This window comes from Hyperoodon ampullatus (genome assembly GCF_949752795.1).
Source record: "Hyperoodon ampullatus genome assembly, chromosome: 14".
Lineage (NCBI taxonomy): Eukaryota > Metazoa > Chordata > Mammalia > Artiodactyla > Ziphiidae > Hyperoodon > Hyperoodon ampullatus.
This window is the reverse complement of record NC_136927.1, coordinates 59,439,656-59,467,517: the sequence shown is the minus strand read 5'-3', so window position 1 is coordinate 59,467,517 and position 27,862 is coordinate 59,439,656. Positions and strand designations below refer to the sequence as shown.

General features: G+C 42.6%; 1 protein-coding gene and 1 pseudogene across 11 annotated transcripts in view; both read left to right on the top strand.

Moving 5' to 3' along the window:
- The window catches only part of PTPRA (protein tyrosine phosphatase receptor type A), a gene marked incomplete at its 5' end in the record, with an annotated part of 132,525 nt that overhangs the window by 77,385 nt on the left and 27,278 nt on the right, over window positions 1-27,862 (top strand). For all 10 annotated transcript variants that reach the window (XM_079719212.1, XM_079719209.1, XM_079719207.1 and 7 more), the window contains 5 exons: window positions 5,802-5,886; window positions 7,073-7,146; window positions 7,361-7,497; window positions 20,774-20,864; window positions 22,377-22,453. In XM_079719212.1, coding sequence (XP_079575338.1) covers window positions 5,802-5,886; window positions 7,073-7,146; window positions 7,361-7,497; window positions 20,774-20,864; window positions 22,377-22,453 — 464 coding nt within the window. The remainder of the gene's footprint in view (window positions 1-5,801; window positions 5,887-7,072; window positions 7,147-7,360; window positions 7,498-20,773; window positions 20,865-22,376; window positions 22,454-27,862) is intronic.
- Window positions 26,410-26,998, top strand: LOC307062562 (proline-rich protein 13-like; annotated as a pseudogene). Its single transcript has 2 exons — window positions 26,410-26,421; window positions 26,605-26,998. The product of its transcript is annotated as a proline-rich protein 13-like (transcript).

The following is a 27,862-nucleotide window of genomic DNA, read 5'->3' as shown; positions in this document are numbered from 1 at the left end:
AGCTCAGGGTGATTTTCCCCCCAAGAAGACATTTGGCAATGTCTGAAGGTGATTTTGGTCATCACAATTAAGGGTTTGCTACTGGCATCTAGTAACTAGAGACCAGAGATGATGTTAAACATCCTACAGTGCACACGAGAGCCCCCCACAGCAGAGAATTATCTATCCCAAAATGTTATTAGTGTGCGGCTGAGAAACCCAACCCTGGTATAGATGAAAAAACTGGCATCTGGTAATATTGTCAAAGTGAAATGGTCAGTGAATAGGGATTTACTGTAGTGTTCTTTTACTCCTGTGTAAGTTTGAAAGTTTTCCATAATAACAAGTTAAAAAATGTATATGCAGCTTATATTTTTTATATATATATATTTTTTTTACTAAAGAAGCCATCAGCACACCCTCACTCTGTATAGAGCACTGTTTTTCAAACTGAGCCCAGATGAGACACCACAGCTTGTTGCTCAGCCTGTGGGTGTACGGACTGCGTTGGCAAGCCTTTGGTTAAATACCCTACTACCCCAAGACCTACTTTCATCCCTGTCCTGGTCTGACGCTGAACTTGAGGTGTTTCTAGGCTCAGACTGATGGAACTAGTACTTACCTTTTAACTGGAGGCTCTTCAGCTGTGATTGATCTCTTCAGCAGTCCAATCCCATCTGCTTTGTCGTCCACAAATCCCTCAAAGTTTCTGGTTTGCTGATGCCACTCTTTGCTGCCTTCCAGATGTGCTTTTTTTTTTAAGATTTTTTCTTTTTTAATAAATTTATTTATTTTTGGCTGCTTTGGGTCTTCATTGCTGCATGAGGGCTTTCTCTAGTTGCAGCGAGCAGGGGCTACTCTTCATTGTGGTGCGGTGGCTTCTCTTATTGTGGAGCATGGGCTCTAGGTGCACGGGCTTCAATAGCTGTGGCACATGGGCTCAGTAGTTGTGGCTCGTGGGGTCTAGAGCGCAGACTCACTAGTTGTGGTGCACAGGCTTAGTTGCTCCACGGCATGTGGGATCTTCTCGAACCCATGTCCCCTACATTGGCAGGCAGATTCTTAACCACTGTGCCACCAGGGAAGCCCCAGATGCAATTTTTATTTCATTCATATTTTTATGTTTCTTCTATCGTTTCAGTGTCCTTTTGGGAAGAGAAAGAAATAAAATTATGGATTCAGCCCACTGTCTTGAGCCAGATGTCTCTAATTACCTTCTTTTAATACCTGGTATACAGCCCTCTCTGAGTGGCATTGAACAAAGACATATTTAGTGATAAATCATTAATTCTTTTATTCATTCGCTCAGTGTAGTCCATCCAGTATTTGTGCCTACTATGTGTGAAATTCTGTGCTAGGTGTTAGGTATATGGTGAGAAGCAAAGCAGGTATATAATCCTTGCCTTTGTGGAATTTATGGTGTAAAGGAAGGACAGTCATAAATATATAATTACAAAGTATGAGGGTATTATCAAGAGAAATAACAGAGTGCTCTGTGAGACTAATAAAAAACAATAATAGCTAACACTGACTGTGTACATAATGTGTGCAAGTTACTGTGCCAAGAACTTTACATGGATGATCTCATTTAATCTTTAGAATAACTGATTTTACAGGTAAGGAAACTAAGGCTTACCTAATTTAATGTTAAGTCAGAAAAGACCTCTCTGGTAAAAGTAACACTTGAAATGAGAACTGGATGACTAGGAGTTAGCCAGGCAAAGAACAGAGGGAGGCTATATACAGCAGAAGGAATAACATGTTCAAAGGCCCAAGGAAAGAGTGAACCCAGGATGGAAGGATGCCAGTGGCTGAAGTTCAGTGAGCAAGGAAAGAGTGGGAGGAGATAGAGAAAGCAGGGGCTAAATGAGGGAGGTTGTTATTGGCCAGGGTAAGGATATTAGATTTCATTCTAAAGGCTTGGGAAACCATTGAAAGGTTTTTACATAAGAGGGGAACATGATCTGATTCGCTTTCTTCGAGATCACTCTCCCTGCTTTCTGGAAAATGGACTGGCAGGGGATAGCAGCTTACCATGATTCAGTTGAGAGAGGACAGAGATTTAGACTAGAGTGATGGCAACAGAGTAGAGAAAAGGCAGACAAATTTGAGGTGTTGGTTTTAGTGCTAAAACATTACTTGCAGCTGGGTTGGACATAGAAGCTAAGCATGGAGAAGAAACTAAGGGGGATTTCCACATTTCTCGCTTGAACAACAGGGTGGATGGGTGGCAGTACTAGCTACTGAATCACCAGTGAGGGAAATTTTTTTAGACCCAGGAAGTTTGCATTGCCTGTGAAATTTAAAGTAGGGGTGACACTATAGTTTCAGAAGAGTTCGAAGAGAGGTCTGACCAAGCAATGCAGATGTGGGAATTGCTAGCATATCACTTGAGCTTCCAGCCTGATCTGATCAACTAGATAGCATAGAGAAGAGCGCCAAGAACAGCCCTGAGGAAATCAGACATTTAGATATCTGTGTTAGAAGAGCAACAACTGACAAGAGAAAATAATTTGAAGCAGACAAGACATAGAATCAGAAGAGTGCTTTGTTGTAGAAACCAAGAGAGGAAAGTTCTTCAAAGAGGAGGGAGGGACTTCCCTGGTGGTACAGTGGTTAAGAATCTGCCTGCCAGTGCAAGGGACGTGGGTTTGAGACCTGGTCCAGGAAGATCCCACATGCCATGGAACAGCTAAGCCTGTCTGCCACAACTAGTGAGCCCGCGCTCTAGAGCCCGTGAGCCACAACTACTGAGCCCGCCTGCCACAGCTACTGAAGCCCGTGCACCTAGAGCCTGTGCTTTACGACAAGAGAAGCCACGGCAATGAGAAGCCCACGCACTGCAACGAACAGTAACCCCTGCTCGCCACAGCTAGAGAAGGCCTGCGCGCAGCAACGAAGACCCAATGCAGCCAAAAATAAATTAATTAATTAATTTTAAAAAAAAGAGAGGAGGGCGTAGTCAGCCAGTTTGAATGCTCATTTTAGTATGAGATCCACATACCAGGGTATGTTTGAAAATTGCCATCAACAAAGAAGCATTGTACAATATCTCCCATCTCTTTAAAAACTTTCCACCCCACTTCTCCCTCCAGCTGCTGCTTTTCTCTGAATCTCTTTATGATAAAAGTCCTCACCTCAAATAAGGAGTCAGTATCTCACTGTCTCTTCTTTCCATCTTTATTTCACTCCATTTGGTCTTTCTCAACAACTGCTTAACTGAAACCACTCTTGAAAAGGGCACCAATAACTGCCCTCTTGTCAAATCCAGTTTCACATCTCTGTTTTCATCCTACCGAATCTGTTGATTGAGTATTTGATTGAGTTGACTACTCCCCCCTTCTTGAAAAACTCTGTTCTTTGCATGACACCACATTCTGCTGGATTACCTCCTACCTCATGACTGCTGCTTATGAGTCCGTTTAACTAGCTGATCATTTTGTTTTTGTTTTTGTTTTTTTGTTTTTGCGGTACGTGAGCCTCTCACTGCTGTGGCCTCTCCCGTTGCAGAGCACAGGCTCCGGACGCGCAGGCTCAGCAGCCATGGCTCACGGGCCTAGCCACTCCGTGGCATGTGGGATCTTCCCGGACCTGGGCACAAACCCGTGTCCCCTGCATCTGCAGGCGGACTGTCAACCACTGCGCCACCAGGGAAGCCCTGACTAGCTGATCTTTTAAAAGAATGTAAACATTTATATCTCTCTCCTGTTCAAACCCTTCCAATCACATAATGTTTCTCATCACATTCAGAACTAAATCCACACTCATTACCATGGCCTGCAAAGCCCTAAGTCTTCTGGCTTCTGCCCACATCTCCAGCCACATCTTGGTCTTTGTGCTATTTCTTGAACCCACCAAACTCCTGAGGGCTCTTATGCTTGCTGTTCCCTGTGCCTAGAAAGCTCTTTGCACAGATCTTTTTGTGGTTTACTTATTCACATTATTTAGACCACTCTAAGTAATGGCTCAGTATAACCACTTCAGACCTTCCCAAACTACTCTTTAGCCAACCACTTTACTCTAGCCAACCACTTCCCCCTCCCCAAAACCCATCACTCTCTATCCCTTTACCCTTCTTTTCTTCATATATCTTGCCCCTGCCTGAAATTGTTTATGAACAGTTTTCTCCCACTTCCCCCAGAATGTCAGCTCTCTGTCCCTTGTCTGTTTAATCAGTTCTCTATTCCCAGTGTCTGGAACAGTGCCTGGCATACAGTTGCTGGTCCATAAATTTTTTTGTAAATTTATTTATTTTATTTACTTTTGGCTGCATTGGGTCTCCATTGCTGCGCATGGGCTTTCTCTAGTTGCAGGGGCTGCTCTTGTTGTGGAGCACAGGCTCTAGGCACGCGGGCTTCAGTAGTTGTGGTGCGTGAGCTCAATAGTTGTGGCTCGCGGGCTCTAGAGCACAGGCTCAGTAGTTGTGGCGCACGGGCCTAGTCGCTCCGAGGCATGTGGGATCTTCCCGGACCAGAGATCGAACCCATGTCCCCTACACCAGCAGGCGGATTCTCAACCTCTGTGCCACCAGGGAAGTCCCCATAAATATTTTTTGAATGAATGCTGCTAAGAAGTTGAATCAGATGAGGATGGGAATGTTTCCATTGGATTTGGCAATATGCCATTTGTTGGTGTCCTTGATGAGCAATGTAAATGGCTCACTGAGGATAGAGTCAGAGCAAAATAGATTAAGGAGTACCCAGAGGTAAGGGGTTGGAGAAAACAACTGTTAAATAAGACAACCGTTGTGAGAAGTTAACTGTGAAGAGAGACATGGGGCTGGCTGTTTGTGGTTGGAGGAGGGTAAATGAGGTCAGGAAGACAGGTCTTTGAGGTGACAGTAATAGATGTAATACAGAACATATGTGACAGGATTGACCTTTACATGGGGGGATCTGCTAAAGAGGATGAAAAGTGGTGCTGCTAGGAAAGATGGAAAATGGAGAAGACAGTTAAAAATTCAGACTGGTTGTATAGTTCGTGGTGGGGGCATGAGAGTGCAGGAAGAGGATGAGGTGGCACCTGGTCAGCTGCCATGAGGTTCAGTGTGGGGCGGAAAGGAAGCCAGGCCCTATGGAATGGAGGGCAGAGTTGCTTTATCTCCAAGCCAGATGTTGCTGTAGTTGGGGTCCTGGTAAAAGGTAGCTGTGGAAAGAGGTAGAAAAGAGTACCCAGCATTTTTTGACACAGTGCTTAAGGATCTAATAATGTGTCCTTGCTTTAATCAGGAACAGTATTCTCTGTGCCAGGAAACCATTTGGATTTATGATAGGAAAATTGTCATTTTTCCTTTTTCTCCCATCTTCCTCTAGATGGAGCGCACTGAGCCTGGGAGAAAGTACCTTGTTGGCCCTGCACACCCAGCTTGCCATTAGGATTGATGAATACTCTGTGAAATATTTGAGTATTTCTATGTGCTGAGCACTGTTTTTGTTTTAGGCTTTATAGCAATGAAAGAAACAGTCTCTACCTTCAAAGAGCTTTCATTGTAATGCAGGGAGACACAAAATAAACATATGTATGATAAGTCAGAGATGGGGTGGACATGTCACCCTGGGCTCTTACCCTACTGTACCCTCCTCTTCACCCAATAGCCCTGGGCTGGCAGTGGAAGGTGTTCTCTTTTCTCCCTCCCTCTCTCTCTCTCTCTGTCTCTCCCCCCCACCCCCCTCCTTCTCTCCCTCTCTCCCTCCCCATGCCCAGCCATCTACGTAAGCATTTGGAGGAGCCCTTCTTCCTCATCTGGGTGTTTCCCTGAGCAGCCGAGTTGAGCCCTCCATTACATACAATGATAATAACGTGTTTTGTTCTCTTGATTTCAGATGAGACGCCAATTATTGCAGTGATGGTGGCCCTGTCCTCTCTGCTAGTGATCGTGTTTATTATCATAGTTTTGTACATGTTGAGGTGAGCGTGCTAATGCTTCTGTATTCTCTTGGACTCTGTTTCAATACCCCAGGGTCTCAGTAAGCCCACACAGTCCAGAAGACAGTAGGATAAAGACAGTGAATGGGATAGAGGGGAATGACTCATGGTAGCACTCCTAAGATTAAAATTCTGCTTAGAAATGTTTTAAAGTTTTACATAGTCTTCCTTAACACCTAGCCCCTCCCTTTTGCTTCCATCTGTCCCAAGTGCAATCCCTCAACTCCAGTTCACCCTAAAACCCAGGACAGTGGTTTAGAGGTTGAGGGAAGAAGCCACAGTCTCTTGTTACTAATAGGCGTTTTAAGATCCTCAGATCTAGCCCTATTGAAACAACCCCTGAAAGCACCACAGTGAAGATTATGTGCTCAGTAAAGGTCTACTTTATTTCTAGCTGGGGCTTTGTCCCCAAACCCTTCTAGGGTCCCTGACTCTTGCATGCTGAACTGAACCATGTGAGCTACAGAGTTTCTCTTTCTGACTTTCTTCCAGGGTCTTTTAGGTATTACTCCTCAAACAGGTACCAAAGCCAGGAAGGGAAACCCAAGGGAGGGAAGGAGGAGGTGCATTTGTTCTCTTCCTGCTAAAGTCACAACCCTGACTAATTGGGTTTAACTCTACCTTATTTTTGGCTTAAGCCGCTCTGGGCTCCCTCTGTTCTTCTGCAGGGATAAAGAGAGGGAAACCTTGTACACCCCTACAGTTTGTTGTGTGTCTCCACCTTTCTGCAGGAGACTTGTGGCCAGACCTCTGCCAACCCAGTCTGAAGCTCTGAGCTTCTCCCTGGTTACCAGGGAAGTACCAGGATTTTTGTTTGACACTTATCTCCCCCCACTGTATTCTACCCACACATTCTACCTCCACCTGGTGTGGCTATGATCTGCAGCGAATCCTGGAACTGGGGCTGCACAGAGGAGCCATTCAAGCCAGAACATACTGTGGGGTTTTCTGGGTTGGATTCTAGTGTGCTGAGGGTGAGCAAGAGCACAGTGAGGTGCTCAGTCACCACTGGAGCTGCTTCAGTGTGTGCAGAACCTATCTCTAAAAGAGCCTGTTTTTTGGTAAAGGATATTTTAAAATGCTGAATCAGTAGGTGAAGCTACAAAGCCAATGATTGGTCTCTCCTGACTCTGTGCTTAGTGTTTCACTCTGAACATTTTCTCATTAGGTTTAAGAAATACAAGCAAGCTGGGAGCCATTCCAATTCTTTCCGCTTATCCAATGGCCGCACTGAGGATGTGGGTAAGACACCCCTAAATGACATGGGGAACCTTCATGGAGAAGAAAAATCAAGAAAATAGGAGTTTCCCCATCCTAAAAGGAAAGGGAAAAAAAGACTTGAAAGCAGCCCTAGTTTTTGGATGCCTGGTCCATGAGATAGAACCCCTAATTTAGTCTCCAGAGAAGGGCTGTGTCCCCAGGGCACCTGACCAACCTTCCCCCTTATGCACTGCAGAACCCCAGAGCGTACCACTTCTGGCCAGGTCCCCAAGCACCAACAGGAAGTATCCGCCCCTGCCCGTGGACAAGCTGGAAGAGGAGATTAACCGGAGAATGGCTGATGACAATAAGCTCTTCAGAGAGGAATTCAACGTGAGTTCTTTGCTGAGGCTGGTGTGTCAGCAGGGAGGAAGGCAGACCTAAGGTCAAACCTTTTGAATCATGGGGTAGAAAACAGGCTTCTAATGGGTTAAGAGGTGAGAAATTTTTTACCAGGTTCATCTGACTCCTTTCCTATGTGACCATGGACAGGAAATGCAAAAAGATTTGCCATACCTCCCTCTTCTACCCATCTATCCATTCATTCATCATTGCATCTGTTACTTTTGTTTAATAAATACTTATCAAGCATCTGATATGTGCAAGGTGCCAGGGATTTGCTCGGGAGCAGATCTAGTCCCTACACTCAGGGAACTTGCTGTATAAGTTCAAACAACAATATAGAACGTGAAGAACTGGTACAGAGGCATAGGAACCTATATTAAGAGGTGGCCTTTTATTTATTTATTTATTTATTTTATTTTTTGTGTGTGGTACATGGGCCTCTCACTGTTGTGGCCTCTCCCGTTGCGGAGCACAGGCTCCGGACACGCAGGCTCAGCGGCCATGGCTCACGGGCCCAGCCGCTCTGCGGCATGTGGGATCCGCCTGGTCCGGGGCACGAACCCATGTCCCCTGCATCGGCAGGCGAACTCTCAACCACTGCACCACCAGGGAAGCCCAAGAGGTGGCCTTTTAGAGTCTAGAGCCAGGGGTCACAGGGTATCTTAAGTAGACAGTAGGAATAGGTCATTTTGGAAAATGAGGACCATGGCAGACTGCAGAGCGCAGGCCTCATCTTGGGTAGTATTTACATTTGTATGTTTTATAACTCTCTCAAGGAAGCAGAGCATGTTTGTGAATCTACCAGTTGATGATTCCAGTCCACCAGTTCAGAACTTCCTTTAAAAATGATATTTTAATTGAGACCTAATCATAGGCAAGGGCATTGGGGAAAGGGGGATGGGGAACATTCCAGGCACTGGGAATATCAGGAGCAATCTGTCAGTAGTGAGGGTGGGTGAGGGAAGGGCACATTCAAAAAATAATGAGGAGGCTTCCCTGGTGGCGCAGTGGTTGAGAGTCCGCCTTCTGATGCAGGGGACATGGGTTCGTGCCCCGGTCCGGGAGGATCCCGCATGCCACGGAGTGGCTGGGCCTGTGAGCTGTGGCTGCTGGGCCTGCACGTCTGGAGCCTGTGCTCCGCAACGGGAGAGGCCACAGCAGTGAGAGGCCCACATACCGCAAAAATAATAATAATAATAATAATAAAATAAATAATGAAGGACCGTGAGTGGCTGAAGGGCAGAGACTTAAGGGAGTAGTAAGAGATGAAAATGTAGAAGACTGGGCCAGACTGTAGATCTTGTAGAATGTCATGAGAGAAGTGGGAAGCCACAGACCAACCAGATTTGTAATTTGGAAAACATGACTCAGACTACTAGTTAGAGAATAGCCCATGGGGAGACCAGGATAGAAGCAGGAAATACAGTTAGGGGCTGCAGCAGTAGAGACCAGAGTCGCTGATAGATTGATGTAAAGTGGTAATGATTAGGGAGAGGGGAATGGATTTGAGGACACAGGAACAGTTCCAGAGTTGGCTAATTCATCAACTTGGGCATTGTTAAACTCTGTCTCCTTCATATCTTTCCACTCAGCCATGTGTCAGTCCTGTCTCTTAGGCTGGCTTTCCTCATGTTGCCAAAATGGCTACCCAGGGAATTCCCTGGCGGTCCAGTGGTTAGGACTTCGCGCTTTCACTGCCGAGGACCCAGGTTCAGTCCCTGGTCGGGGTACTAAGATCCCATAAGCCATGCAGCGTGACCCCCCCCCCAAAAAAATAATGGCTGCTCCAGTTCTAGGCACCACATGGGGGTAAACAAGGTCCAGTGGGAAGAGAATGACTGTTTCTTCTTGTATGTCTCCTTTTATTAGTGAGGAAAACTTTCCCAAAAGCTTCTGGAGACTTCCCTGGTCACATAGTCCTTCTTAAATTAGTCATAAGCAAGGGGGAAATAGACTTACTGCAACTGGTTGAGACCAATCCAGATTATTGTAGTGTCATATAGAGGATAGGCGGATAACCCACAGAATGGGAGCTCTAGTAGCAAGGAGGAATGTTTATTGGGTGGGTGGGTTACCACTCATATCTGCTCCACCTCTGAAGGGCTTGGGGGAATGGAGAGTGATGTGGTCAGATCTGCACTCTAAGAAAATCACTAGCTACAATGTGGAGAATAGATGGGAGGGGAGCAAGAGGTGAAGCAGAAGACCGTTTACCAGGCAAGAGTTAAGGTAATAACTTGGACACTTCTTTCTGGCTGTTAGGAAAAAAACACTATTTAATGCTCATTATTGATTATGAACATTCACCTCATCCCACAGGATAGCACCTCAGCCTCAACACTATAGCTAGGTCTCCAGTAGGCACTCTGCTGTTTTTTAAATGTGATGCAAGCTACTTCTGGGTGATGGGTATGTGACCTGGTGGCTGTACTGTTTTCTGTGAAATGAGTTCTTTGTTTAGAGGTGATTCCCTGAGATCCCATGATAAGGCATTCCAGTGAATATCTGGATAGAAGTGGTGTTCCTAAGAGGCATGGTAGGCAAATTCAGATAGGTATTGTAACAGTCAATTGCCGTGCTATCATGGCCACTCTGTTCATGGGCTCATTGGGCCAGCACTGGGGTGGTGAGGGAAAGGGCCAACCAACATCTCCTGGGTTCTTGCAGTGAGTGCCATCCAGTGAGCATACACATGGAGCATAAATATTTCCTGTCTTTTTTGTCCCAGTTATCTACTACCCAGGGATCAGCTTAGATCCTGACATCCAGTGAAGTGGATAGTGTGATACCTTGCTTGAAGTTCTGTTCACTAGACGGGTTTCTCTTTTAATACTCATTCAGAGCCATACCTTAAGTAGATTATCCCATAGCAATCTGCTTCCAGAATAGGCTAGCATGTCTCACAGAGCCATTTGTACACTAAGCTGGACTTTTTTCTCCTTTAGTCAACTGTTAATATCATCAGGAAGTCAGAGGAATCTATTGAAGGAGTGGTTGTGTGGCATGCGTTCTGTACACATCAGTTTCAGCTGAATTCTGGACATGTCCCAATTTATAGCTTATCGAATCACATAATACTTAGTTTATGATGGGCAGTTGACGTCATATGGATATCTAGTGTCCCATGGTCAGGCTTACAGTCTCTACCAGACCCCAGTGCTAAGCTAGGAACATAATCTTGCTGACAGGATCATGGTCTTGTCCCCAAATCCTAAGGTTTTTCATTACGATTCTCCTACTCATCCTGAACCACAGACACTTAGGGCCCCATAGAATCTACCAGAGCTCATTTCTCTATGGCCTGGATCAGCTAGAGAGCCTTCTCTTTTCAGATCACTCAATAAATGAGTCAGAATAGGACACCAGCATGTGGTACATGCATGCTGTCTCCAAAATCCATAATGACCCAGCAAGCATCACTCCTCCTCCTTGAAGTGGGCGGGGGGGGGGAGGGCGTGGGGGCAAGGAGTGGCAACTTACCCTCTACGTTGGAGGGGATATCCTGACGTGCTGCTGGCTTTTGACTTTCAGAATACTTGGCCAAGGTGGCAGGCCACTATACAGTTGTCAGGGTAATGTCCTGTGAAACAGTGAGACAGAATCCCAATGAACCAATTCACAGCAGAGAGAGGTCAAGATGATTTATCACTGAAGCTGCTCCTGCCATGAGAAAGGGAAACTGCTTCATGTATTCTTTGTGCATCATAAAGGAAAAAATCAGCGCACTTGCCTCATTAATAGCGAAATTCCAGGTACCACGGGTTATATTAATCTGTAGGAAATATAACATCTGGAAAAGCAACTGCAGATCTGCAGCTCCACATGGTTCATGTATGACATTATACTGACATTCTTAAAAACTGTCAGCTTATCTGTTTGGTAGCTTGCATGGAGAGTAATAGGAAGCATCAGAATAGCTAATATTAGTAGTTATTGAGCACTCGCTTCACGCCATCACTAAACTCACACATCTAAATGGATTATCTCATCATTATCCCACATCTTTTAAGTCTCCTGTAGCACTTAGGAGCTCTGTGATGACTCATCTAGGGACCTAGCCTTTTGGTAAAGGGAGATGACTGCTCCAGCAGCTTGCATTTGCTCTAGCTACTGGAATGGTACCTATCCAAAGGGTTAGGGGACCAATGTGGTTATTCCTGCTCCTTGCTGTAGAATTCCATTCCAACCATACATTGGGAAAATAGGTAGCTCCTAACATGAGACCACTTCAAGCCAAAAATCCTTCCATCTCCTGGCCTACAAAGGCTCCATTCAAACTAGCATGAAATTATAGCATTCTGGGTTCCCAGGAATTAGTTAGCTGAAGGCCAGAACCCAGTAGACCCCAAAAGATGTATTTGCCTTTACCCAGTGGTTACCATGGTAAATGCCTGCAGATTCTTAAGAGAAGGTGAGGAGGAAGGTTCATGGTATAGGAGTGTCGATGTGCTGTGGCAGGGTTCTTTCTTACATGTGCCCATCATTGAAGGGTTCTAGGTCTGTGAACTGACTCAAGCCTGGGAGTTGGATGAGAAGGAACCCTTCTCTAGCATGAGAGTCTAGTCAGGCCCCCTCAACTGACCTGAGCTGGCTGCCTCCCATTTCCATTATTGGGAGCTTCACAACAAATGATCCACCTCAGAGAAGTCTGAGCCCTGGTGAACTGTGGCCTCTGAGGTCTTTTTCATCCCACTAAGATCAAGAATCCCTTTTTGAAGTCAGTTCCTTCTTCTAAAAGATGAAGGTGCTTTCCTCACCCATGTACACCCTCTAGTGAGGCATGCATTGTAGATCCCATCAAGGACATGGTGAAGGTGTCAGTGAGAAGGTTGAGGCTGTTGGATCCCCTGTAACACTGATTTCCTCTACTTTGTGCCAAGGCCTTTCTGGCTTTTCTTTGTTACGTAGCTGAACCCAGCATTCAGTCCAGGTTCCTACTGGCCACCCCACCCCACCCCACCATTAGAACCGTGGCCAGTTTCCTGAGCGGTTACACTAACTGCAGAAGTTCAGTTAACCGTACAATAACTAGAAATCTAGCCCTATTCAAAAATTAGAATTAGACCCCTCCTTGGTCTAACATCCTCAAAATGTATATCAACAACTATTCCTATGGTTTTTGGTGATCCAACTCAGTGAATTCCTGCAGTTTCTTCTGGGTGTTAGTTCTTTGCTTTTCTACCTTCTTTATGTATTTTACCCTCCAGATCGTGTTATGCTTGCATCCTGATAATCCATGAGCAGTGAGAGCTGGGTTGTGGGGCAGTTTTCATCCTGAAAGCAGGATGCAGTAGAGAGCACAATAGAGATTTGTAGAAGTTGGCTTTCCCCAACTCCTCTGTTTCCTTTCTGCATCATTTCAATTACCTCACTTTAAAGCCGTGTCTTTCACATGACCAGCCAAGGAAAGATGTGAATTCCATTGGCATTAACATTTAACAACCAGGAAAATTCTGAAACCTTAACTTTTGGTTCAGCAAAATACATAGCACAGTCATAGAAGGTCCCTGACTTTTGTGCTGTCTTTGGAGATAAGTATTTGATTTTGGAGCCGGGCTTTTTCTTGTTTTACTATCTTAAATTGTCAGAAATAATCCTATTCCTTGGTTTCAGCATTTCTCATCTCCTTTTAATTGGCACTCCCCCTCCCCCAACTCCTTTACCATCAGCTAGAGCACATCCCAGGTGATTGCAAGCCAATATGAAGTAACTGTTTTACAGTCGTGAGGTATGAGTGGCTTGCTCTTTCCCATAATGCAAATTGGTTGACAGTTCCTTTCCCTTCATCTGAACTCGGTAATCAGGTTCACATCACCCATATTTCCCCCATCAGTATCTCACCTACAACCCCACTCTCTGTTACTAACTGCTAAGTGAGTTAAGGTCTTTTACTTAAAAACAAGAGAAGTCAACTCAAGCAAAAAAGTGGGGAAGCTGTCAGAATCAAAAGATGAGGTAGACTACCAGCCTTTGGACAGAGCAGGTCCTATCCTGGTGGGTCTGGGTCCTCTAGGGAAGCCTCTGCTTCTTCCTGGGTTTCAAAATCCTGGAAAAGAGAATCTAGTTGATACAATATAGGTCAGGTGTGACTGTGCTTGCATTGGTCAGCCCTGGCAGGAAAGAGGAGAGTTAACACATAGGACAAACACACCCATTTGTGTCCACTATCATAGAATAATATTCTTGTAATCATGGGGTGAGGAAGGCCTTTCTAAGCAAAACACAAGATTCAGAAGCTAGAATAGAATAGATTGAAAGATAATAAATATATTTAAATGTTAAGCATCTCTGAAAAATAACACCATAAGAAAGTGGCCAACTGGGAGAAACTATTTGCCACAGGTAGACAGAGAATTTTCCATAATATATAGAGCTTCTCCAAACCTGTGAGAAAAAAGTAAACATTGCAGGAGAAAAATTGGCAGTTCAGAGGAGAAAAACAAATGGTCTATAATCATAGGAAAAGAAGCTCAACTATATCTACTAATCTGGAGATCCAGATTAAAACTAACCATTATTTTGGGCCTGTTAGATTTGAAAATTTTACAAGATTGTTATCAAGTATGGGCAGGGGTATGGGGATAAAGAAACTCTTACACACAGGTAGGGGAAGTTTAAATTGATACAGCATTGGAAGGATGATTTGGCAGTGTCGACCAAATTTAAATGCTTATGCTATCTGACCTAACTTTTGGGACTCTATCAGAAAACAAAATATATATTTGTACAAGGATGTTCATTGTAGCATTACTTATAGCAAAGAAAATAAAGTGGAAAATATTTATCTATCAAATAGCAGAATGGCTAAATAATTTCTTGCATTTATTATGAAATTATGTACTGTCATTAAAATAAATGTGTTGACATAGAAAAATATGGGGAAAAACATACTCCAGGGGACTTTACATGGTATAATCCCCCTTTAAAAAAAAAACCTATGTATGTCTGCATTTGAGTGTGTTAATGCCTTTTTTTTTTTTTTTTTTTTTAAGTCTGGAGGAATACTGTGAACTGAGCAGTGGTTGCCTACAAGGACGGGTAGAAGACAGGAGAGACATGATAGGGAACTTCCACTTTCTACTGAATTATTTGACTTTCTTTTACAACAAGCATATTTTTAAATAACATTTTTAAAATCAGACATTAAAAACTTTAAAGGGGCTTCCCTGGTGGTCCAGTGGTTAACGCTCCATGCTTCCACTTCAGGGGGCGCAGGTTTGATCCCTGTTTGGGGAGCTGAGATCCTGCGTGCCTCTCGGTGCAGCCAAAAAGAAGAAAAAAAAAACTTTAAAAAGTATTTTTAATATAGTAAACAAAGCTATTCAAGCTTATTAGCTTTAGCGTAGTATCCATTATGCTTTAATGTATAGATGGCATATAGAATAGAGTTGGTGTACCCAGCTTGAACTGTGCCAAGAGTCTTGTGGTCAGGTCTCTGTGAAAAGGAATATCATTAAATGGGAAGTTGTTTTGGAGGAAAAACTGGACCGTGGGGGTGAACAGCTGAAGAAACAATAAGCATAGGAAATGACAGCTGTTTTCGGATATCTGACAGACTAAATGGGGAGTGTGTAACATTTCTATGATACCCCACTGTGGTTGAAAGTTATGGGTAATGGAACTTTTGTCCTAAAGTTATAAGCTGGAACATTTTACTGACCAGCATTTGTCTCAGAAGGAAGCATTGAATTTGTTTAAAAGAAACACTTTGAAAAGCTACTTATTGAGGTCCCTAAAACATGTTTAAGGTTTAATAAATAAATAAATAGACTTTAGTTAGCTCCTGAGATGAAGGGGATAGGAGACAGCTAGGGAAGGAACTAGAGGCTGTGAGGCAGTCACAATCTGTGAATTGTGAAATGTGAAATCCCCCAACCCATGCAGGACCCTGCATCTTTAGTAGAGACAGCTTAATTCTTGGATTTCCGGGTAAAGAAGCATTTATGTGTAATTTGGTGACAGAACTGTGTGGCATCTGAGTGAATCAGAGGCTGAATAGTCTCTACATGGATGAGTTGTCTCCAAATAAATGTATCAGAGCCAAAGGCCTATGGGAATTATTAGTACCTATGTCAAGGGCTTTAGAATTCAACAGTCCAGGGAATTGGGAGTTCAGGATTTCCAAGGGGCAGAGAAGGCACCAGCTGACCTCCTGGGTTTTACACTAGTCAGTACAAGGGGAAAACAAGTTATGTATCTGGGTGTTAAGTCCTTCTAAATAGAACTGTTCCAAGATCAGGGGAACTGCCTTGGAAAATAGTAGGCTCCCCATCACAGCAGAATGTTCAGGCACTGGTGACTGTGGCCAAAGTATTTGGAAGGGGATTCAAACTTTAAAGTGAATGAGATTCAGTACTATACTGGAGACATTAGCACAGTAAGACAAGAAAAGAAACGAAAGGTATTACGGATTGGAAAGGAGGAGACAAAAATCAGTTTTTTTCACAGAGGAGATTATTGTCCCAGAGAAATCCACAGACTCATCAGATAAATTTTTAGAATTAATGTTATTTTAACAGGGTTGATAGATACAAAAACAGCATAAAAAATGAATGCATTTCTGTTCATAAGCCACAATCAGGAAATCTAATGATTTTTAAAAGATGCCATTTACAATAGCATCCAAAATGTGAGGTACCTAGGAATAAATTTAATAAAACATTTATAAAATCTTTGGAGAAAATTATAAAAATGTTTGAAGACATTGAAGAAAAAAACCTAAATTAGTGAAAGAAATAAGATCAATGGATTAGAAGGCTCAGTATTGTAAAGTTGTCAATTCTCCCCAAACTGATATATAGATTCAATGCAATTCCAATAAAAATCCCAACAGGTTTTTTGTGGAACTTGACAAGCTGATTCTAAAATTTATATGGAGGAGAAAAGATTCAAGAATAGCCAAGACATTCCTGAAGAAGAAGAACAAGGTGAGGAGACCCGCCTTACCAGTATAAAGAGTCATTATAATAAAGTTTAGTAATTAAGACAGTTTTGTATTGGCACTGGAATAGATTGACCAGCAGAATAAAATAGAGAACCCAGAAGCAGATTCATATGTAAAGGGAAACCTATTTGTGACAAATGCTGTTGTAGTTTTGCTGGGGTAGAGGATGGTCTTTACAATAAATAGAGCTCAGACAATTGGGTAACCCCATGGGAATAAATGAAATTGAATTCCTGTCTCATACCAAAAATCAGTCCCAGTTGATGTAAACACTGAAATTTAAAGGAAAAAATGTAGAGACAATAATGTAGGAAAATATACTATGATCTCACATAAGAAGGTGTTCTTAAGACTTAAAATGTTTATAAAGGGAAAGATTGATCAACTTGACTACATTAAAATGCAAAACTTCTGTTCATAAATAAATACTATAAAGAAAATTAAAGGGCAGGCCACAAACTTGGTGAAAAATACTTGTAACACTTATAACTGATAATGAGTTTCCAGAACACACAAAGAACTTCTACAAAGTAGTAAGAAGATAAATAATCCAATAGAAAGATGGGGAAACACTCAACTAGGTTCTTCACAGAAGAGGAAACCCTGTTGACCAGTAAACTATGAAATGATGGTGAACCTCATTAATAATCAGAGAAATGTAAATTAAACCTACATATGATACATTTAAAGTCTGACCGTAGCAAATGTTGACAAGGATACGGAATAACTGGAATACTTTACATTGCTGGTGGGAGTGTAAATTGGTACAGCTACTTTGAAAAACAATTTGGCCTCGTCTGGTAAGGTTAAAGATAGTCATATCTGAAACTCTTGCACATGTGCATGAGGAAACACATACAGTTAGTGCTCAAAGCAGGATGGTTAACTGTAAACAACCCAAATATTCACCAGTAGTAGAATGGATAAATAAATGTTGGTATGGTCTAAAAATGGAGGACTACAAAGTAGTTAAAATGAATGAACTTTGGCTACATGGAACAACTTGAGTGGAATCTTCAGAACATAATGTTGGGCAAAAAAAGCAAGTCACCATTTATCATTGCATTTTTATCAAAAAATAGACAGCAATAAAAATACATATTTTTAAGGATACAGAATATATGGATACAAATAAAGCAAGGGGATAATAAATACAAAATTCCAAGTTTAGGGCTTCCCTGGTGGCGCAGTGGTTGAGAGTCCGCCTGCCGATGCAGGGGACACGGGTTCGTGCCCCGATCCCGGAAGATCCCACATGCCGCGGAGCGGCTGGGCCCGCGAGCCATGGCCGCGGAGCCTGTGTGTCCGGAGCCTGTGCTCTGCAACGGGAGAGGCCACAGCAGTGAGAGGCCCGCGTACAGCAAAAAAAAAAAAAAAAAAAAAAAAAAAAAATTCCAAGTTTACTTGTGAGAGGAGAAGGAAGAGAACATGATGAGGAAGGGCCCAAAGAGAACTTATAAGTTAAATTGGGTGGTAGATATACTTTTTAAAAAAATAAATGTAAAAATTGAAAAAAAAATTTTTTTTAACTGACATTTTTAAAAAAATGATAGCCTTGCTTCCAGTAAAGGCCTAAGCAAGGGATGAAGTGGTCTTTGATGCCACCTACTGTTTGTGGAGAATTTAACATCTTAGAGCCTTCTGGTTCAGCTGCTTCTGCCCAGCTCTCCAGGCTGGGTTGTTCAGAATAGAAGCTAAAAGTAGGATTCCCCTTGTTTTCATCCTTGACCTAGGCCCTTTAATCTGATATTTTGCATCTAGTACAGTGTTCTCTAAAGCAAATCTTTTATTTTCTCTTGTCAAACAGTGACTCCTGTTTCTTCCTAACTTTCCTTTTAGGAGCCTCAGCCTACCTGGAGACCTAATTTTTCTTCATCATGACTGGGGGAGCTAGGGGTGCTGACAGGACTTTGAGATGTGGTCACTGTCATTACCCTGAGGACTGTTTTCAAGAATCTTGTTGTCACTACATCTGTTCTACATCATTTTAGACAAGGGATGTACAGGAAAAGTAATGCCTCAGGATTAGTCTTGAGGGCTTTTAAAAACTTGTGTCTCGTCCTGCCCTGCATCAAGGTGGAAATCTAGCCTATCTAGGTGAAGAGAAGGCAAACTGTGGGTGAACTGGGAAATTCCAATCTTCTGGTCCAGGAAACTCCTTTTTCCCCTTTATGTATTGACAGCAGTGGGTCTAAAGAAATTGGCTTTCTTAGTAAAATAACAGGCAGAACCTCCAGGGTTTTAACTCTGAAAAGAAAATCTCTTGAATAAGTGAAGGTAGATGGACTATGAGACCTTGACTCCGGTTATCTTGGGGTATTTCACTTTAATTTCTCCTACCACTATCTTGCTGGTTCCTAGGAAGTATATTTGCTCCTTCTTAAAACTCTTGTTTCTTTCTGGCAAGATTGGTTCCTTTTAGGCTGGCATTTCCTTTACTTAATCTTTTTATTATTTTTATCCAAGCTAGAAACCTGAGAGTCATCCTTTATTCCTGTCTCTTTCTCTCCCCAACTTTTGTTCATTCCATCTCTAAATCTAGTCATTCTGACTTCATAATATATCTCAAAGGCATCTATTTCCTTGTACCATCATCTTTCCACATTCTGTACTTGCCTTCCTCCCAGCCCATTTTCCATGTAGCAGCCAGAGTGATTCTTTAACAGGTAAAGTGGATTGCAGTTTATAAACACCTTGAATGGTTTCCTCGTGCACTTAAAGTAAAATTTAAACTTCCTATTCAAGGACCTGTGTAGAAATACGTGATCAGCCTTTTGTCAAAAAACTCATCTCCTCCCACTTGCTCTTGCCATCTCCACCGGCAACATTTTCTACATAACACCCTCACTGACACTTCATTTCCTCACACAAACCAAGCCTTCTGCCTCTGGGTCATCATACATGCTGTTCTTTGCCTGGAATACTCTTTTCCATACTCATCCTTCCTCATAGAGACCTACCCTTAATCTGTATTGGGGTATTCCTTGGGCTTTCTGATACTTTCTCTAATAATCTGTTCTCTCATTGCATTTATCATGGTATGTAATTTTATATTTACTTGTTTTATTTATTTAATATCTGTCTTTCACCCACAAGTTTGCATTGTTCATGAGAGCAAGAACTGTGTATATGATTTGATTCACCACTGTTTGCTCTGTACCTAACTCGGTACCTGATAGGTACACATTATATGTTTGTTGAAAGAATGAATGAAAAGTAATACATGAACCATAATTTACTTAACTGTTCTCCTACTGCTGAATACTAAGGTTGTTTTCAGTTTGGGGTCATTCTAAATAATGATGAAGTAAATAATTTGAACATAGAGATTTTTATTTATTTAGGCTAGGATCCAGATTTGCTAGGTCAAAGGGTATGAATATTTTGAAAGCTTTAAGACATATTTCCAAATCACTTATCAGGAAGGTTGTCTAGGTTGTAATTTTAAACTATTTCTCTTTTTGCTTTCTTAGTTTTGAATATATAGAACACAGAAGAAAACAGTTCAGATAATAAAGTTTAGCTTCCTACTCTTATAAAACGAATTTATTGAATGCTTATTCTATGCCAAACATGAGATTATCTTATTTACTCCTTATGTAGCAGATATTATTGTCCCAATTTTATGGGAAACTTTGGCCGATTTGCTCAAGTTCATACAATCCAGACTATCTCATGTCAAACCATTTATACTTATCCACATACCTCCTAGTGCTAGCTGATTTACATTTGCTCCAAAACTGCTGCAGATTCAGTGTTACCTCATCCACGTCCTCTGCTTCCTAACTGCTGCATCCATGTGAATGCCCTCTCACCCACTCACCTGTTCTTGCTTCCTTACCACATGATGCTAGAGGCTGGGCTGCCATACCCCCTTGTCAGGCTCCTAACTCACCTGACCATCCAGACCCCTCCTGTGTGGTTTACTCTGAGATACATCTCAGCTTTGCATGGTGGTCAGCATGGGGATAAATGGCCCATCCTTTCAGTTATGTACCCAGTCCTATATACTGGGGTGGTCCATTTTGACCCAGCATTGTAACAAGCTCCTAACCACATAGTAATCATATAAAGAGCATGCTATGCTTATAGTAACAGGAAAGGCATTCTGCCCTCTGGGCATTCAAACTCTAAGGAGCTTAGAAGCTATTTAGAAGAGAGGTGCACTCTCTGTATTAGGTGCAAGTATTCACCTGGGCATATCTTTTCCCCCCCCAAGGAAAGGTAGAACTTGCTGCCAGGTCAGAGTATGGTGCAGCAGTTTACATGTTTGGTGTTTATCCCTGTTAATAACTCCTGTAATTTCTCTTAACCTTTCAGGCTCTCCCTGCTTGTCCTATCCAGGCCACCTGTGAAGCTGCCTCCAAGGAGGAGAACAAGGAAAAAAATCGATATGTAAACATCTTGCCTTGTGAGTGTTTGTAGGGTTTCTTGGGATGTAACCTGAAACTGCATCTGTAGCCAGATTTTCTGAGGATGGAAAGAATCTTGTGATTGATCATAGGAAGGCTGGTAATAAGAATAGAGTCAAACCTTTGGACTGAAAGAGCCTTTATGGCTCCCCAGGCAACCCCAGGTGCTCATAAAATCAGTAGGGGTGCTTGACCAGGTTTTTTGTGGCAGGCCTAAAGTTTCTAGGAAGTTAAGGAGAGCAGTTTCACTAAGACCAGACAGCAAGTGCATGGTTGTTGTGGGGGATTTTTGTTGCTCATTGCAAAGAAATTCCAATTCAGAGTTCTCTTCGTAAACTCCTTCCCAGAGTTAGCCATTGCTAATCAGTTTATATATAACCTAACAGACATTTTTCTAGGCTAGTGGTCTCCAGAATGGAATATGCATAATCCAGTGGGATGTGAGAGCAAAATGTTTGAACTTTGCTTTATTTATTTATTTGTTTGTTTGTTTATTTATTTATTTATTTATTTATTTTGCGGTACGCGGGCCTCTCACTGTTGTGGCCTCTCCCATTGCGGAGCATAGGCTCCGGACGCGCAGGCTCAACGACCATGGCTCACGGACCCAGCCGCTCCGCGGCATGTGGGATCTTCCCGGACCAGGGCACGAACCCGTGTCCCCTGCATTGGCAGGCGGACTCTCAACCACTGTGCCACCAGGGAAGCCCTGCTTCATTTTTTATAATTGCTTTTTTTAAAAATTCACCCTTTAAATAATTCCTGGTGTAATTTTGGGTGCATAATATATTAAAGACCACTGTACTAGGCATTTACAGATACTTATGTCTTATTTGTGTATAAATGCATGTATATATATTATATATTTTTAGTATAACTGGTATGCTGTATACATTGCTCTGACTTTTTTTCCCCAATATATATTGGAAAACAAGTCAGATGGAGAAAGATAAATACCATATGATTTCACTCATGTGGAACCTAAAAAAACAAAACAAACCAACAAAACAAAACAAACACAAACTCATAGATACAGAGAACAGATTATTGGTTACCAGAGGGGAAGGGGGTTGGAGGTGGGTGAAATGGATCGATGGGGGGGTCCTACTGTATGGTGATGGATGGTAGCTAGACTTGTGGTGATCGCTATAGTTATTACAGATGTTGAACTACAATGCTGTATACCTGAAACAACTATAATATAGAGAAATGTAAAATAAAAACAAAACTAATATGTATTGGTAATTGTCAAGAAACAGAAGTGTTCACTTTCCTTTTTATCAACTGCTTACTATTCCCTATTATGGATATATCTTAATTTATTTAACTTAGTCCCCTAATGATGGTTGAGATGTGTCCGAATTTTTGCTGTTATAAATAATGCTGCAGTGACAACTTTATACTTGTGTGTCTCTCTACACATAGTCATTGATGTCACAACTGGCCTGGTTGCCTTAGGACCCGTGAAAAATAAAATTGAATTTAATTGAAAAAAAAATTTTTTTTTCTAGATGACCACTCTAGAGTCCATCTGACACCAGTTGAAGGAGTTCCAGATTCTGATTACATCAATGCTTCATTCATCAATGTAAGGAACTTGAGCTTTTCTCATTATTTCCTTGATTCCTTCTCAGCTGCATGTTAGGAGGAATATTTGTCATTTCAGTTTTTCCCAGAGGAGTCTGATTTTTTTAAAAGACCAAAAAAAATTTTTTAAACATCAAACAGTTTAAAATGTATTCTTATGTTTACCTGTCATCATTCCCAGAATTTTCCCATGCAGAAATCTGAACCTAAATGTATACTTTTCTGTAAGAGTCAGTGAATCCTTTATTGAGCGTATTCAGATAACTAAGAACAAAAGCACACCTTGTCCTCCAAACAGGACTAGAATATCTGACTCCGGGTAAGTCTGGTTAGTCATGTCTACTATGAATTGAGAGAAGAGCTGAAACTGAAAGGAGGTTTTTAGGGGTGATTTAGAGAATGTTTATAGAGATGGTGTGCGAGACTTGAGTATGTGTTATAGGCTGACGGGAGGGAACTAGTAAAGAGAGAGTTTGAAAGGAAGAGAGAGAGTAAGCAAGAGAGCTAGAAAGAGCAAGCCTGACTACTGAAGCATGAAGAGAATACTGATGGAATTTGTACACCCATGATCATAGCAGCATTAATCACAATAGCCAAAAGGTGGTAGCAACCCAGGTGTCCCATCAGTGGAAGAATGAATAGGTAAAATGTGGTATATACATGCAATGGAATATTATTTAGCCTTAAAAGGGGAAGAAATTCTGACACATGCTACAACATGGATGAATTTCGAAGACATTATGGTAAGTGAAATAAGCCAGTCACAAAACAATAAATATTGTATAATTCCACTTATATGAGGTACCTAAAGTAGTCAAATTCATTAAAACAGAAGGTAGAACGGTGGTTGCCAGGGGCTAGAGGGAGGGGGGAGAAGGGAATTACCATTTAATGGGTACAGAGTTTCAGCTGGGGAAGATGCAGAAGTTTTGGAGATGGATGGTGGTGATGGTTGCCCAAAAATGTGAATAAACTTAATGCCACAGACCTGTACACTTAAAAATGGCTGAAATGATCAGTTCTATGTTACGTATATTTTATCACAATTTTTTTTTTTTTTTTTTTTTTTTGGCTGCGTCAGATCTTAGTTGCAGCATGTGGGAATCTTCATTGTGGTGCGAGGGCTTCTCTCTAGTTGTGGCACACAGGCTTCTCTCTAGTTGTGGCGCGCAAGCTCCAGAGCACATGGGCTCTGTAGTTTGCAGCACACAGGCTCTCTAGTTGAGGTGTGCGGGCTTAGTTGGCCCACAGCATGTGGGATCTTAGTTCCCCAACCAGGGATCAAACCCACGTCCCCTGCATTGGAAGACGAATTCTTAACCACTGGACCGCCAGGGAAGTCCCTTACCACAATTTTTTTTTAAAGAATTCTGATGGAGAGATTAGTGTTGAACATAAGAAAGGATGTTTTTTCCTCTGAGACTGATGGTAAAGGAGTATAGAATAGATCGAAGTGGTTTGTAGGTGTGAATAAATCAAGCCGAGGGAACTCATCTGTTTTTTCTAAGAAGTAAAGTCAAGGTTATCTGCTGAAAAGGGAGGATGGGACTGTGACATGAGAGTACTGAAGTCAGTAAGAAAGAATACTGAAAAGGGCATGAAAAAAGCATGTTTAGCTGCACCGAGGAACTACCTAAGATGGAAATCTTTGATATATAGGGGCCTCAGATGTGTGATTTTCTCCAGTTGTACCCTAGGATTGGTGATATGCAGAAAACATGTGGTACTCAGACAAAGGGGCTAGGGAAGTCAGTTGTTGCTTCAAGTAGTCAGCCGAGGGCTTCAGGTTCAGTAGAGAAAGGAAGGGATCAAGGACTAGGTCTCAAGAAATTGAAAGAGCAGTCTTGGGATAAGAAAAGGAGAAAGATGGAAGAACAAGAGGCTGTGGCTAAAAAATAGGCTATCAGATGGACTTCATAAGTGGAGTAGTGCAGGCACCCTCACGAGTATGGATTTGCTGAAATTCCTGTATATGTTTCTTAGTAATGGTCATATGTTTACAGTTAGAAGGAAAGGAACCCTGATAGAAATGACTGATGTAGTAGATAAGGAAAATGGAAAAAGGCTAGTAACCAGCTAAGAGTCCCAGGATTTAGATCAAAGATTATGATGAAGTGGTTGGGAGGAACAGGTTGAGTTTAACATTATATGGAAGAGTATAGCAATATCAGAATGTTTCCATCTGCAGGTAACAGAATACTCAGCTAGAAATGGTCTTCACAGGAACATTTACTTCTCATATAATCTGAAGGCAGGTGTTCTGGGGTGGGCTGAGTCTGTGACTCAGTGACATCCTTAAGAAACCAAAGTGTTTCCATCTTTCTACTCATATCTTCTATTCATGGTCATGATAAGCAAGGCACTAGAAGGAAACAAGCCTTCTCTTTTGGCCATGCTTAGTTGGAGCTCACAGTAGGGCATCCTATAAAGCATTGACGGTTATTGGAGGTTATTAATAGGTAATATGAAAGTTTAGATGAAGAGGGTTAAATTGGAGGTACTTATGAACTCAGTGAAAATAGAAAAGCTGGAAAAAGCTTATGGTTAACCATGAGTAAGAGTCAGGGATTAAAGAAGATTTAGGTTTATTAAATTCAATCAACATTTTTGATCACCTGCTGTGTGGTAAGCACTGGGGGTAGGCTCCAAGGTTACAGAGATAAGATACGTTCCCTAGTGTGATCTACCTACAGGTAGATCATAACCTTTAGTGTGCAACATGTGTAAAGAAGGTATTCCCAGATTCTTTGAGATTTAGAGAAAGAAACATTCAGCCAACCTGATGAGCCAGTAGAGCTGAATATTGAAGGGTAGGTCTGAATTCAAGAGAAGAAAGATGGGCAGAAACTTCAAAGCAAAAAGAGAAGTATGAGCAAAGTCAGAGATTAGAAACAGTAGTCTTAGTTATAAGATACAAGATGGGAAGTCATGGGAGATGAGGCTTGGGGGATTGGTAGGAACTCGATCTTAGAAGGCATTGAATGTCAAGTGTGTCTGTTGGGGTTCTTAGTTGCAGGTGACAAGAGTCCACTTTCTGTCTATTCTTTTCAACAGGAAGGGGTTTATTATAAGATAGTGGGTGGCTTACAGAATCTGCGGGAGAGTCACCAGGAACAGAGCAGCCGTAGATGTACCCAGCTACCCCATAGGACTCTCGTAGTGAAACCCCTGCAGAGGTGCTACAGAAGAACTCAATGCTTCCTCTGCCATGCTTGCCCAAAGACCAGGTCTTCCTAGCACAGTCACCATCTCACATTACTCACTTCTATCCCAAGTCTTATATGGGACTGCTAGGAAGAAACTGGTTCTTAGGCAGAACTGAGCTGCAAGAGAGACTAGGGAATTTAGCTTTTAGTTTTTCAGCCTCTGTAGAAAGTAAGTCAAGCTAGAAGTGGGTGGGACTGGATGCTGATTGAGTCACCTTATGGTATCTACAAATTTTCAGTACAGCTTAGAGTTTTTGTTTTTGTTTTTTATTTATTTTTGGCTGCGTTGGGTCTTCGTTGCTGCGCGCGGACTTTCTCTAGTTGCGGCAAGCAGGGGCTACTCTTTGTTGTGATGCGTGGGCTTCTCATTGCGATGGCTTCTCTTGTTGCGGAGCACAGGCTCTAGGCACACAGGCTTCAGCAGTTGTGGCACACAGGCTCAGCAGCTGTGGCTTGTGGGCTCTAGAGCGCAGGCTCAGTAGTTGTGGCGCACAGGTTTAGTTGCTCCGCAGCATGTGGGATCTTCCCAGACCAGGGCTTGAACCCGTGGTCCCCTGCATTGGCAGGCAGGTTCTTAACCACTGTGCCACCAGGGAAGTCCCCAGCTAAGAGTTTTGATTTCTAGGCAATGGGATAACATTGAAAGGTGTTAAAGATAAGGAGCGATATGGCCACATTTGTATATTGATCACTCAGGTTACCGTGTGCAACATGGATTTAGGAAGGGCTGATTGAGGGCTGTTACAGTAGCATGCTACAGATGGTGAGGGTAGAAGGGTTGGAGAAGAAACATCAAAGTAAAAACCACTTTGGAGGTAGAATTTAGCAGGATATGGTGATTGACTAATATATGAGAGAGTATAGGGTGATACTCTGTAGAGTGTATTTAGGGTGGAGTTTCCTTCTTTCTCCATTTCTGGACTGGAGGAAACACCCGAACATGTAGAAACCCAGTGCTGGGCAACCAGGGCCATATCCACAGCCCCCTAACTTCGGGTACCCTGGAGGTTGCAGTCCTGCTCATCCACCACCTGCCAACCCGACCTTTCCTCCAGACCCCTTTCCCACTCCCCCAGGAGCACCCCAGGGGAATCCAGCTTTTCCCCCTGGTGGGCCTTGTCATCCTGTGCCACAACTAGGGTATCCAGGATGCCAACCCTCAGGTCCCTACCCCCCTACATATCCACCACCTGAGCCTGGCATTGGCTCCTGGCATGGTAGGACCAGGAATGGTGATGGACAAGAAGATGCAGAAGAAAATGAAGAACGCTCATAAAAAGAAGCAGAAACACCACAAGCATGGCAAGCATTCCTCCTCTTTCAGCAGTGACTCTGACTGAATACAGGGCCTGGACCCTTTCCTCCAGTCTCTCCAGTTCTTCTCTCCCATCAAGCTTTAGATGCCATCTTGTACTGGGGAAAATTAGCCCTTGTGTCCCTCCCCACCTCACCTCCGCAATCTGAGCCTCACTCTGCTATTCAACCCTAACTGGCAAGGGAAAATGGGAGAAGAATTGCCATGGGCTAGCAAAGGCCATCTTTGCACTGCTTTGATAGAACTTTTAGCTGATGAGTTTTGCAAGAGAGCTATTTTTTGAAGATGGTGAGATTTGAGCTAAATGCTGAAGACGTGATTTTTTTATACACATTGTGTAAATGTGTAAAATGTGATTTTTTACATTCTTTTGTAATACTTATGCTTGGGGAGATGCTGTGGAAATTTAATTATGGGGGAAAAAAACAACCTATACCTTTCTTGTTTAAAAAAAAAAAAGAGTATAGGGTGATCCACGTGAATGTATCCAACATAGTTGGGCATCATTAATCTGAGCTCAGGGGAGAGTTTCCAAAGCCATGGCCTTTGAAGTCATTAGAGAGAGAAGAGTGGGCCCTGGAGCCCACAAACCTCTGCCAAGGCACACTGGGCAAGAGGTGCTCGTTAGTGAGACAGAAGGAGACCAGGAGAGAAGAGCATCTCAGAGGGCAAAGAGTAAAGCATGGAGAAGTGTTAGGTGGTCAGCAGGGTTGAGTGCAGATGAGAGATCCAGTGGGAAAGAGGGAGCAGATGTCCATAGGACTTGGAGTATAGGGGCAGGCAATAACCTTTGCTGAAACAAATTGTGGCCATTTGTTGTGGACTGCCAGTTACACTTATGAAACCCTTTTTTCCTCCCAACATGATTGAGGTACTGTTTATATAACAG